General features: G+C 44.1%; 1 protein-coding gene across 2 annotated transcripts in view; it reads right to left on the reverse strand.

The window, feature by feature from the left end:
• ryk (receptor like tyrosine kinase) overlaps positions 1 to 14,063 on the reverse strand; it is a 55,380-nt gene that overhangs the window by 25,513 nt on the left and 15,804 nt on the right. For both annotated transcript variants that reach the window (XM_084066287.1, XM_084066286.1), the window contains exons 2-7: positions 9,226 to 9,347; positions 8,270 to 8,369; positions 7,695 to 7,826; positions 6,810 to 6,872; positions 5,165 to 5,309; positions 871 to 971 (exon numbers count right to left, since the gene is read on the reverse strand). In XM_084066287.1, the coding sequence (XP_083922413.1) occupies positions 871 to 971; positions 5,165 to 5,309; positions 6,810 to 6,872; positions 7,695 to 7,826; positions 8,270 to 8,369; positions 9,226 to 9,347 (663 nt within the window). The remainder of the gene's footprint in view (positions 1 to 870; positions 972 to 5,164; positions 5,310 to 6,809; positions 6,873 to 7,694; positions 7,827 to 8,269; positions 8,370 to 9,225; positions 9,348 to 14,063) is intronic.

Raw genomic sequence — 14,063 nt, forward strand, 5'->3', positions numbered from 1 at the left:
AAGCAGCAGACTGCACAAATGCACTGAATGGGGCAGTTGATTCCATGCCTGTTTTTCTTTAGTCCTGTTTTATACTTTGTCGTACAGCGTAAGCAGATCTACAAGCAACAGGTTGTGAGCTTGTAGATCTGTTATTTTTGGAAATTGTTGAAGGACATGGCAAAAACAGGGACACCGGGTTTTAATGTACTAACCTCAGAGTTTGGGCATGTCATTATAGGCAAAAATCCTCAAGAATTGTCTGGGCCTATATGCTTAATTTATACACATCGTAAGCTGGTGTTGCACAGCAAAATAAAATAGCAGATGCACAAGTTCACAACGTGTCAATGCGATGCGTTGTGAGCTTATAGATCGGCTATTTTCGTCATGTGACGTGTCCGGCTTATGTGGTTAAAAACCACAGGACAGACTGCATACATGTTTTGTTAGCTTTGTCCAAAAAAAGAAAAGATGAAGGAGGAAGGGAAAAAAAGGTCTATAAAGAATGGATATGTGACCCTGTCACATTACCATTGAGGTGCCTGAGGGGCTTGGGGAACCAAGCCAGCATTGAACTGGAGGCACTACTGACAGATATGCACATGAAAAACTAGGCCTGATCTGACTACAGCTAAATCTCACTGTGAACTGATCTGACACCGTCACACAAAGCAGAGACACGTCGACAAAGAACTTCCCACAGGGGGAAGCCAATGACATGTCATAAATGTAAACCTAACCACCACACGACAGGGACAAGAAGACTAATCTCTACTTTAACAAAAAAATACCCACAGTGCATAAAAAAAGCTTTTGGTAATGTAGGACACCACTGGCACAGCTCCTTAGGGATTTATAGTTTTGAGGGAGGGGACTGGAAGCTCTTACTGGTGACAGGGGCAGCGTTGTTGGGGGTGTCGGCCCTCAGGTACTGCGTGGTCTGGGTGGATGGCTGGGACAGTCCCTGGGAGCTTCCACTTTCACTCACGCTGCAAGACAGGAAGTGTGCAACATAGTTTATTAACATGGTTAGTCTACTGAGCCACCTGTCCTCCTAGTTAACCAATTTGTCTTTAAAACCAGCCCTGACTCTCATTATTTCTGCTTCATTTAACAGGGTGAGTCCCATTTAGATGGTTAACTCTTTTACAAGGGAGCCCTGGCCAAGAAAGCAAACAAGCAGGGATTAGAACATAAAATACAATAAAACACAAAGCAAAAACACAAATGACACAATGATGCAAACTCAGTAAAACAGTTTTAAATAGTAAACTTTTAAAATCACCCAAAAGGAGTAAATGTTCCAGTTTAAAGTCTTTGGAGCCGATTCCAGGACAATGGAGCATTAAAAAATCCAATTCTGGGGACGGATGAAGGACAGTAAAAAGTGTCCGATTTATGCAATTAAATTAATTCGATTTCAAATTAAAAAGACTATTTAAATAACCATCGAGTAATCCTATGATGGCTTTATGAATTAAAATGTGCCAATGAAGCCATCTACAATGGGATAATGAAGTCAGACTGGCCCTGTGAAAGAGAAGACAGCAATGTGTAAGGGAGTTGGCATTTAAAATAAAACGTAAGGCTCCATGGTGGACAGTGTCGAGAGTGGACTTAGGGCGCTATTCCCCGCCAGCTCCCCCAGCCTAAACCCTACCCTAAACCTGTTAAATACGGATAATGGAGCTGCCCTGCCCCAAAATGTTATTGTAGCACCTGCTCTACCCGTCACCCATTATGCCGACACCGTTATTTGCGCGTGGAGGCGTGCCTGTGGGCGTGTTGTTGCTATATCCCCCACATTGCCATTCTGCACAAACACATGGGTACGGCTTTGGGAGGGGGGACAGTGGGTTCTATTGTGGTCTCGACCCACAGGTTGAGAACCACTGCATTAAAAGCTCCAAGCAAGTTACATGTCTACTATGTTGTTGACCACGTAATGTAATATTTTTGGTTTAGTGTTATGCTACTCCGTGGCGCGCGCCTCATTGTTTATGCTGCCCAAAATATGCTTGTATGTCTGTTATTTTGGGTAGCTAGGCGACGCACATACGCATCGCAGCAATGTATCTGGGTTTGAGAGGCTATGATTGATGTAAACTTATAAAGTGTAGCTCTGTTCGGGATTATTGAACAAAGGTGGATGATGAAAGATAACGGGGTTACGGGGACAATATGGATGTAAGTTAACTGCGTCACTTCAGAGGAAACTATGGAGCTACTTCAGAGATGTTTACACACCCCTGGAATCCATTAGAATGGTGGAAATAGAACAATAACAGCCAACGTGAGTACATAGACCTTTCCTAAAACTGCCCAATTTATTATACCCATGTGCTACTGTATGCCTGTGTACCACCACCCAGCCCTGTGGTCGACCAGCTGGAGGTCCATGGCTGCCTATAGGAGCGTTGTCGCAACATGATGTAATTAATTATTTGGGAGCAGCCGGTGTGTACCAATAGTATAAATATTTTAAATGGCTAATATGACAAGTTGCTTATTGTGAACACAATAAGCTACAAACTAATATAAAAATGTATTTGAAAAAGAAGGAAAACAAGCCCAATGTAGCTTATAATAATCATACCAGGCAACAGTTCAGACAGGGAGATAGGACAGCATATATTGGATCGGGGATGACGGCTAGCGCAGTCTTCTCTTAAAGGCAATGGCTTCTGGCACGGTGATTGGTTTTATCACTGTAACGCCCAAACCACACCTATGCATAATGTAAGGGGTAGCTCAGGTGTTTGGCGGGTGAGGGGGGTGCCACAGAATACCAAAGTTTGCGGGGAAACGCCTCTTGCCTAGTCCTAAATCAGTAATTAGTGTTAATAGCAAACTCGAGCCTGAATAGGGCGGTTAGTCCCTTTCCAGTTCAGAGTTTCTGCAGGACTGGACGAGAACATCCTGTTACCAGTTTAGTGTAACATGATGTTCTTGCTGAACACGTAGATCGCCACGAAACTGCATCAGAGCTCACAGACAATGTGATCAAATCAAGCCAATTCCGTGAAATATCATTAAAGCAACTCAATTTACCTCAAATATTACATTAGTGGCAGGGAGAGCAACCTTTTCACGTAAGGAACACTGTTGTTGTCGTTACATGAGGATTGGCCCTGATAAGGGCCTGAATAGACAATGATGGATGACCTGAAATCACCGTGGCATAGTTAACTGCTTTCAACCTGGCGTCCCTATTTTGAGCATGTCATTTAAGGGGAAGTTTTTCAAGAATTAAAATAGCATCTCTACAGTACAAGCTTATATTAAAACACGTCTCACAGTGGTATGTTGTGGACCTGTAGATCAGCAGTGTTTCCTCTATATGCATTTTACAGCGGCAGGCAACCGCTCCTTGATTTGTGACCGCTGCGGCTTAATTCTTATAAGAAATATTATTATACGCGACTTGTTGTGAGCATGTAGGTACGCGACACAAGTATGAATTGGGCTGTATTCTGCATGGTCTTCTCAGTCTATGGGTCTCCTGTGAGACGGCTCCCCCTGCCTAGGGTAACACCTTTCTATGGGTCACAGGTTTCAATAGGCTCAACCGTGATTCGTTTTGTTTTGTTTTACAACTTTGTTTCTATAGCTTTCTAAGAGCATTTCAACACAGATTTTGTTGTTCATTAATAGGATGCATGCCATGGACACATCGATCGTGATTAAGTGTAAGCTTGTATTTGCAGAACGGCGTATAGCTTCCTATTCCTGTCGGTCAATAACTTTGCGCCTACCTGATCATCTCAGCATATTAAATCAAGTTACTTATAACAATAGATGTACAACAATAACTGTTGTTACAACAATAACTTTGCACCTACCTGATCATCTCAGCATATTAAATCAAGTTACAACAATAGATGTGCAAGGAAACATCTGTGACACATTTGTATGATCCCAAAAAATACCTATACCCTATAAATAAGAAAAAGCCTAAGATAAATACTCAGTACCGCTATTACAAGTTCATCCTAGGGGAAACACTGATCCGACATTTTCGCACTCGTCATACGACTGAGTATATAGGGCTAAGTGGTAAAGACACAGATCAATCGGAAGATCTACCTCACACACCTGATGACCCTGCTAACACAGCTGTTCCACGCAGCCACCTGGAAGGAAGAACATTTACGGGTAATCTGAATTCACAGAACGCTACGGCACAGGTTTCAACTCGTAATGAACCCTGGGGGAGGCAAGAGGTGATTTTCTGATGTTCTTTGGACATCAATAAGATGGGCTTATTAACTGCATATATATTTATAAATAACTTTCACAGCTGACAGATCTGAGGTTCACTGGCTGACTGTGTGCTGCGTTTTTTTTTTGTTTAGTTTTTTTGCCCTTTCCACCAAAACAGCCATCACTTGGCTTGCTTAAACATAATCACAACCCCAAAATAGCCAATACCACCCCATCCCCTGAGACCGATAAGATTTGACGGGTCTTATCTCATCTAATCTTAACCACTTAAACCCTATATACTTTGTTGACCGGGGTCCCCAGTGGTCTATCCTTGAACCAATTATTTTTTCCTTCCTCTCTACACCGTATCTCTTCACCTAAAATAGACGATCTACAAGCTCACAATGCCTTGCAATGCATTGTGAGCTTGTAGATCGACAATATTTCGCCAAATGTTTGCCCCCAGAATAGGGACGCATGGGTTTGTTTGGTTTAACCCAGGGGTCTTCAACGTTTTCAGGCCAAGGACCCCCTGGCTGAGAGAGAGATGAAGCAGGGACCCCCTCTATATTGTATAAAAATTGTGTTTCAGATTTAACCTTTTTTTGTTTACTTGGTCTGCTCTTTTTTCCCTCTACACCAAACACCTCTTTGCCAAAAAATAGCAGACCTACAAGCTCACAACGCTTCGCGCTGCGAGGTGTTGTGAGCTTGCAGATCGGCTATTTTTTGGCTAAAGTTCTCCTCAGAAAAGGGATGCTGAAAGGGTTCAAGTGGTTAAGGTAAAAAAAAATCACATCACACAAAGATTTGGCGGACCCCCTGTAGTAACTCTGAGGACCCCCTAGGGGTCCCGGACCCCTGTTGAAGACCCCTGGTTTAACCGAATGACTTGGGTCTTTTTCCCTGATTATTACAATTTTGGAGCCATAGCAGAGACAGAAACGGAGAGAGACAGACAGACAGACAGACAGACCTGTCCTCCATCTCCACTCTCTTCATGCTGTGCAGGTGGAGAATGGCCAGGATGATGGCGACCACGAAGATGACGATGCAGCACACGCTCACGCTGATGTAGAAGACCCGGGTGGAGGTGGTGGGGGCAGCCACCCCGCCGTCAACTGGAGGCATGGTGGGGTCAGGGGTTAGAGGCGAGAAAAGAGACGTTAAAGGAGAGCATAGGAGACTGTCAATTCACACAGAATGCCATTTCAGAAAGGCCAATTCTAAAAACGCCTTCTAAATCCTAACCTAATGGTGTTCCTATATACAGTATACTGTATATAGCAACACAGATGCTGTCCCGGATTGAAAGGTATAAATACGGACAGTATAGGTTACAACAGGTCTAAGTGGGCTAGACGACTAGGGGTGCAAAAAATCTAACTCATCGGTTTAATCAATTATAAATAAATAACCGATATCTATCATTTAATGAATTGATAGATTAATATTCAATCCCAAGTATTTTGGGTATGTCACGTGAAAACAATTTTTTAAATGACAAAAAAAAGAAGTGAAAATAGCCGATCTAATTCTGCGGGAATCCAGCCAGTAGCTTTCAAGACATCTTTTTTGGGACCCAGATTTTTGATGGACCGAAGTTACTATCCTAGGAGCCCCATCGCTAGTGGGCCAAACATTGACCCATAAGGTTTTAAAGAGTTAAATTAATCCTGTAGTCTTGCCATTATGTCAGCGATGAGCTAGAATGCATGGTAAGGCAATGGCAGGGGGGGGGGAGAGACTGAGAAAAGCGTGCAAAGGTGATATGGTGAGTCACTCTAAAGTGCTCTGCTATGGGGTTAATGGAGACCTAAAATACCAGAGACTCTGCCCGGGATCCAGTGTCTGAGTGCTTTCCTCACCATGTCTCTAAAAGCCTGTGAGGGGGCCTGGGTTCCTCGGGCCCACCCAAGAAGAAGGGAGGCAGGCCACTAATGGAGCTTTGTTGCTGAGGCAGTGGGCTCACAATGGCTCTGAGCACAGAGCCCAGGCAGAGCCGCGGCGGAAGAGACCAGTCAGCTCTGGAGGGGGGCGGGTTGACGAGAGCGTGTTTCAGCAGTGGGGAGGGGTCATCTCTACGCCATTCATCGTTTCTCTACCCCCCCTATTTCTTTTCGTTTCTCCCTCTCTGGGCCCTGAATTCTACATCTTACTGCCTCTAAACAATGTGAGCTGCACTATGGTGAGGCTCTACTGGCTGATCCAGTCTCCATATCGTCAGTGGCTGAGGGCATCTTGAATGGTGGTAGAAGGGTAGAGGGGCTATGTGAGTGTAGTGAGAGAGACCATCCTTTACCTGAAAGGTCCCAGGTCCTTCTTAAGCCTGATTTATATACAAGCTGACCTATACAATTATACAAGCTGACAACGTGTTGCATCGTGACACATTGTGAGCTTGTAGATTGGCTATTTTCAGTGCGCAGCACCAACACGCACCTAAGTATAACGAAATCTATACAGTGCTGTGTCCTGTCAAAGTGTGACACTGAACTTCTCTCACTGTGCTCAGTCATTGCAAGTCACACTGGTTAATTATGTCACGTGAAGTCTGTGTGTGTGTGTGGGGGGGGGGGGGGGGGGCTCGTATGCCGTATGGATTGGTGAGGCATACTTACATTCAGGCCTCAGAACGGTGCCGTTGTTGGACGGCGAGGGGATCTTGGGGTCAGAATCTATTCCTGTCACGGGACGGGAGGGAGAAGAGGAGAGGAGGGAATTAGATCAGCGGCTGTATCAACAGCAGGTTTCAGTCAAATAACAGGGACGTCCACGTAACACTGAAAGGAGAAAAGACGGAGACGAGCAACGCCTTCCACTCCCGAGATGGAGGCAGAGATGGCGAGATGGCTTAACGTACGCCGTGTGACTTGCGTAGCTGTAAATCAGTATGCACAGAGGGTGGGAGTGGGGGGACAAGCAAGGGGGGAAAAAACTGTTACTATGCAGAATCCATTCGTCTTGGCCTGGGTCACCAGACTGTATGACTTGGGTGCGATCCAAGAACTAGGCTAGCTGTAACGCTCCTCGACCGTCTACACTTTAAGTTCCATTGTGGCAGACACAAACGCCATTCTTCTACTGCTACTAATTTGACTCATACGCTCAAAATAATGTGGGGTATACATTTGTATCCTTGGCCCATATGACAAGGAGCCTCTGGGCACCGTGTAATTATCTAGTGGGTTTGAAAATAGTAACGGAGCCAAATACTGGTACAATTCACACTATGGGATCTTCCAACAGCGCCATGCTGCCTGAGGAGGATGGATCATGCCAAGGGTCTGATAAAAACCATACACATACACAAATGACCTGGATAGACGGATGGATTTTTAAAAAGACCTAAACACTGCAGCAGACAGTGCTGAAGAACGTCTAATGGCTTCTTTAGGTGCAGGAATGAAAAATATTGAAGCTAAATGTGAAACGTGTGGTATTCGCCAAAGGAAGAAGTGAATCATTTCTCGTTTCAAAGCCCCTGCCTCAAGCTGTAAGCTTACGTTTATAGCACATTTTCCTCCTCTTGAAGTTGAGCACTGTGAAGTTGTTGGCGTGGATCGTCAGATTGAGTTGAACCGTCACAACTGCCTCTCCGTCCACCTTACCCGAACAAAACAGGTCCACTCTGAAGACTGAACACAAACATACACATTCACCTTGATTAGAGAAAGCAATTCGCAGCACTTCATACAGGCTTCATACACAAATAATATAACCCAGAGGCAAATTCAACAGATTTGCGTCGATTACAGTTCTGTCCCAAGATATTGTTTTCTGAGAGGGGACATACTCCTGACAACATGATGCGGTAGACAGCCTTCCAACTGTTTCCTGATCGCAAACCGCAACAAAAAGCCTGCAGTGCTTCTCAAACCATTTCTAAAACCCGATCCTAGGTGACTGAAACTGAAACACTCTCGTCATCCCTGAGGCATGAATCTGACGCATTTTCAGGAAAACATGACCTGCTTTTTTTTTCATGCTTAAAAAGATAAAATAAAACACTAAAGACTACTAGTTCGAACAAGCCCAGAGAGGATGTGATCCCCGTTTTTTTTTAATATATTTGACGAACCGGAGACATCGTGGGGCACCTCCCCCTCGCTGGAGATGTTGCTGGTGGGTGGGTTCATGGCAGGAGAGTTCTCCACATGGAAGCCGAGCCGATAGTCCACCTGACAGAGAGAGAGATTGGTGTCACAACTGAGATAGCGGTTGGCCCAACACCGAGATACGGGGTCCAATACAGTATCAGAATCCCTTTATCGTCATTGTATGCAAGCATTCAACAAAATGTATAGTGCCACTCTGTTGGTGTTATTTCAACACAATAAAAGCACAAGACACAGACACAATACACAGTTAACACAATAATATAATATAAAAACGTGATGATAGACATTAGCCGACATTGACTACGTTTGCGTATGCACAGTATTTGGAATACTGCCTCATATCGCAGCTAAATCAAATACCCCAGGCTATGTTGTTTATATGTCTATGAAATTAATTCAAGGACCCCAACGGAAACAAGTCCGCAAGGACTTTTTTGGTCGGACCTTTTAGACAAAAGCATTATAAATGTAACTGTGTTGTTTTACATTCTTTTGCCTAATAAAAATTTCAATCAATTATCTGCACATTTAATGTGCCACGGTCTGCCACCTATAAACATACTTTCTGCCTGTCTTTGCATCTGTCAGCTAGCAATGTAAGGTAGTTATGATAACTGAATTCAAGTGGCAACTGACCTAATTGTGCACTCCAATAGTTGGTAGATGCGTATTTATTTCTTATTACAATCTAATTTACGTACAATGTATGGATGACTGTCAGTTTCTATGCTATTCTAAGTATCCCAAGTAATATTGCAATATTCCAGAAACCTTATCCTGGGTTCTCGTCGTTGGCATGACAGCTTTTTGTGACATGGTGTTTACATGCACCAGCACATTAACTTATTACTTTAATTATCCTGAATATTAAGGGGATATTGGTGTGCATGTAAAAGCGGCAGCCATTGACTCCTACCTTGTTTGTGGAATGCCATGTGAAGTGCAAGCTGTTGGTTTCACTGGGCACAGGCAGGGTGAAGGACAGTGCATAGGTATTCACCACGTCGTCACGCACGTAGTACAGCTCTGCATCTAGACCTGTGTGAGGACAGAGGGCGGAGAGAAATGAATGATTGATTGATGCATACAGTACACACAATTAGACAATGCATTGCAGAGAATGTTGTTCCTGCCTTTGAGTAAAGTCAAAGGTGAGAACCGCAAAACAGTTCATGAACATCTAGAATAGTCTTACCTGTAGAGGGAGAACTACAAGAAACAGCCACAGAGAGCAAGAGAGAGAGGGGAAAATATTCACCAAAGTGCCAGCTTGGATTTGGGGGTTCCCCTGACAACCCCGGACATAGGCCCACTACATCTGTTAGCACTTGAGAGCTCTTAGTGCCCGACTGAAAGACATCAAAACAATCATGCGAGAAAACCCCTAAAATATGAGTACAATTTCCTATCTAGGGGAGAGAGAAAAATGTGGACTTCGGATGATTTAAGAGGAAGGCAGCGGAATGCTTTCCATTAAAAAAACTATATCAGATCCTTCTGAAATTAGCATGGCAACACCCAGCAGCGATCCAAGCCTTTGGTGCTGCTCAGTGAATTCATAGCATTTGAAATCATCAGCACACAAGGCTCGTCCTCAGCTAATTCATAGCATTGGAAATCGCTCAGCACATTGAAGTTGGCAGGCTGGTCATGTTGGCACACAGTGTCGTTATCATATCATGTGCTACAGTATATATAGCATTATAACATAGTTATACCAAAGTCTGACTTCAAGAAGTCATACATGTCTAATATGACTGTTAATGCGGGTTGTGTGAAATCCCCGACCCTGGCCTGGGGGCAGCACCATCAGTCCTTGAAGCCCCCCCCTGCCCCCTGCCTGTCTGACTGGAGCCTGTCTATCAGTCTCGGAGGATCGAGTTAAAAGAGATGGGGGAAGAAGAATGTGCCCGGGCTCCCCCAGGTACCCCAGGGCACAGTCTCAGAACTCCATGCTCATGGACCCGTTTCTCACATTGACTCAATTAGAAACATTCACAGCCTTTTTGCCAACTTGGTGATATTCAAGGAGGGGAGGGGGCTCGTGTCTCACCTAGCCCAAAGGTCTCAGACAGCCCCCGACCCCACCCCCAGTCCTGCCTGATGCCTGTGCACTTATATGCCTTGGGACGTTTGACCGTTGACACCTGATGAGGTAAGGGCTCCTGAGGAGGGGGGGTTGAATTCCTCTAAAGCCCTGGAGCGGGGCTGAGTTGGCCGTGCCCTCTCACTGCGGACTAAACAGCAGTGGAAGTTCACACCTCTGTGCACAGGCTCCTCATGAGCAAAGCCCCAGGCAACGCACTGCCAGGCAGACACACATGCTGCCTTGGATTAGTGCCGCAATAATTGCCTTCCTCATGCTCAGCTCTGTGTGACTCTCCCGTCTCACTCTGCAGTGCGGCCACGCGCTTTGACAGCAATTAAAAACCGTGCTGCCAGGGCAAGCGGCGTCGGGGGAAAGGGGCTGACGGAGCCCTGAGTTTCTCCATTTCCAGGGTCCTTTAAGCCGAATGTTTACTTCATTGTGACACGTTTTCTTTTTCACTTGAATGTCAACACAACATAGGAAGCTTGACTCATAATGCTTAGTTAAAACATCTACTGGGACACCTAGGCTCCGATAGCCTGACAGCGTGTCGTGGGTATAAGTCCCGATCCCGACGACCTTTACTGCGCATCTCTCCCCGTCTTTCTCTCCCTCTTTCCTGTCCATCTTCACTTTAAAAATAAAGCAATAAAGGCAGAAAGCCCCCCCCCCAAAAAAACACCTACTGTGATCTAAACCAGATAGCAGGTACTATAATACCAAAGACCTGACTACAATGTCACATGTTTACTGTAAGACCTGTGTTGCACCTGTGTCACCCATTCTCCAAATACACTGTTCACTAATAAAGCAAAAGAACAGGTGAAAGTTAAATGCACAACTTAGACATATTTTTCTTCTGTTGAGGTGTGTATGATCTCACCAACTGGTCCCTCAAATTGGGAGGGCGTTTAAAGACCACAGCTGGGGCTTCTTTATAAATAGTATTGAGTCTTGGGTCTGATTAAATTATGTGCCAATGTTTTAAAATTATCTTTCTAAATTCAAACCCCATGGTGAGTACCTGAGATTAGCAGCAACATCAATCTATTCTTGTCTACTCCCCTCTTTCCATGAATCTATGGTCAAATCTGTTGCTTGTGTGTTGTAACCTGTGTGTGCTGCAAACCCTTCGTGCTCTGTGCAATTGACTGATTGGTAAACTTCCAATCAGGTGTTTGGGATGAAAACAGTGCCCTCGTAATAGAGTATTCCTATCTGTGGGCTTGCATGCGATACAGATCTATCTGTATAGAATTGTCATCTTTCACGACTAACACATCCAAAAAACGCTAGTGTCACTGAACTCGAGAGTAAACTGTAAATGTTCATTGGCCAAATTAAAATAATCATGAAACTATTTTAGTGGTTCTGCCATGCCCGTCCATAGAATGAACATGGTATCGGTACATCTCTTTGACTTGACCTTCACTCGGCAGAGAAACCAATTAGTTTGCCACAGCAGCAACACACATAAAACAAAACAAACGTCAAGAGTGGCATATAGAAACATCTATAAATCACAGCAACATACATTTTTGGGGCTCGACTTACTCATACCTAGTGTAAGTGTTTGAATCGTAATGCTATTGCTGCTATGAGTGACACCTGAATTTCCCCAAGGATCATCAATACAGATTATTTTATCTCATTAGTGAATGATATGGTAATGGCAGAACAAAAAAAAAAGAAAAGAATGAGTTGCAACAAAATATGATATGAATGTCAATAAAATTTGCACAGATCTTAAATCCTTTTACTGTGAGAGGAAAAAATGCCATGGCTGTTTCTCTCTTTTTGTGTTTCTTAAGTTTCCTGGAGCCTTTATTTGATAGTGGAGACACAGGATAGGAAATCTGGCGTAGGGGAGTGACATGCAGCAAATGGTCCAGCCGAGAATCGAACCAGGGACTCGCTGTCAATTAGGGATGTTTTCCAGCGATGAATTTCACTTATGTGTTATGTGTGTTTGTACACACATTTCTGAAAACGTTTCTTTGAATTGTCGAAAAAAAAACATTTCGATCTATAAGGCCTAATATAATATTCAGAGTATATGAAAGTCATTCAAAATGTTTATACTATTGGAATCTTACACAGCTGCCTGCTCCCCAATAATTACATCATGCCAGTGAGCTGTGCAAAAGCAACTCAAATCAATTATGCTGTCACTCCAGCGCTTTCACATCAAAGTACTCACACAAACTTTGCTCTTTTTTCCAAGTTAGGTAGTAGTAGTAGAAAAAACTGAAAAGATGGAGGCGCGGCGTCTAAAGCGGACTTGAGCTACAAGGTCCAAGGTCGCCGCATTTGACCCGGGGAGAGCATGTTTTGGGGCGAGCGTTCTTGTATTCGATTCACTCACTGCACTGGGAAGGAAGTGAATGATACCAGACAGAGGCAGCAGATACAGGCAACCAGCACTGTGCAAAACAGTGTGACAGACTCCACAAATCAACCATGGTAATACTTAATTTGCTTATTTTGCTTGTTAAAAGCAACATTTCATTATTAAGACATGACAGTGATATGGGTGCACAATGGAAATGTGTAATAAAAAGTTAATATCTCAATAAAAAATATTTTTGATAGAATAATCAAGTTCTATTTAGTTAACGTTTAGTAGGGGCAGCACCGTTAATCTGTATATCCGCGCACATCCCTGTATGCACCCTTATCAATTAAAACACCCGCCGTGACTGTTTCTCAACAGTCAACACCAAGACGAAACATGGGGAAATGTATTCAAGTTATTCATCATGTGTTCTGCTGACTAGAGTCAGCAGAATGTTTGACTGTTTCAGTTCAGTGAGTGGGACTACACAGGCAGAGCTCCGGCCAGGCACTGAAACATTTGGTGAATGAATCATTTAAACATATCTTTTTAAGTGAACCGACAACCGATTCTACTGATTCAGTACACCTACAAAAAAAACGACAATGCCCATCACTATACCACAGGCCTCTGGGGGATGGGGGCATGGAGAAAGGGACTATATTTGTAAACAAGTCTCTTGGTTGGCCACTAGTTGTCACATGAAGTGAAGTCCTCTTAATCACCACGCTGGTCTGAATGACTCACAACCACGTGGGACTATTCCTTTTTTTCTTGGCATTTCTGCCTTTATTGAAGTACACAGTACAAGCTGGGGAGTTGGGGAGCGACATGCAGCGACATGCAGCAAAGGTCCGCCGGGCTCGGGAATCGAACCAGGGACTCGCTGTTAGGCATCAGAGCCTATTGTGGTACGCCTTAACCACTAGGCTGTCGGTGCCCCCAATGGACTATTCTTACACCGTTAACAACTAGCTGGTTACAAAACTCCTGTGGTCTACCTCATAGCCTAGCATTCATAATGCACTCTCTAAGTAGCTGCTGCTTGCTTGCTTTACTCCCAGACTATGTTGTGTACAACTGTGAGGGAGGAGAGAGAGGAGGAGGCAGCACGGGGGGACTCCTTTTATACTTAATTACTTCATGGTTCAACTGCTTCCACTTCTAAGCATGACAAAGAGAGAAAAAAAAACATGCACACACACTGGAAAGCATGGGAATTTCTGTGCTATAGCTTTAGTAGAACTCGCATGATTCTAAACAGATCCTAAGGTCTGACTTTACTAGCTCCTCTAGTACTTACAGGCAAGTTTGTGCATAAACTGCCAAA

The sequence above is a fragment of the Gymnoscopelus microlampas genome (assembly GCF_963454915.1).
Source record: "Gymnoscopelus microlampas genome assembly, chromosome: 9".
In the NCBI taxonomy this organism is placed as follows: domain Eukaryota; kingdom Metazoa; phylum Chordata; class Actinopteri; order Myctophiformes; family Myctophidae; genus Gymnoscopelus; species Gymnoscopelus microlampas.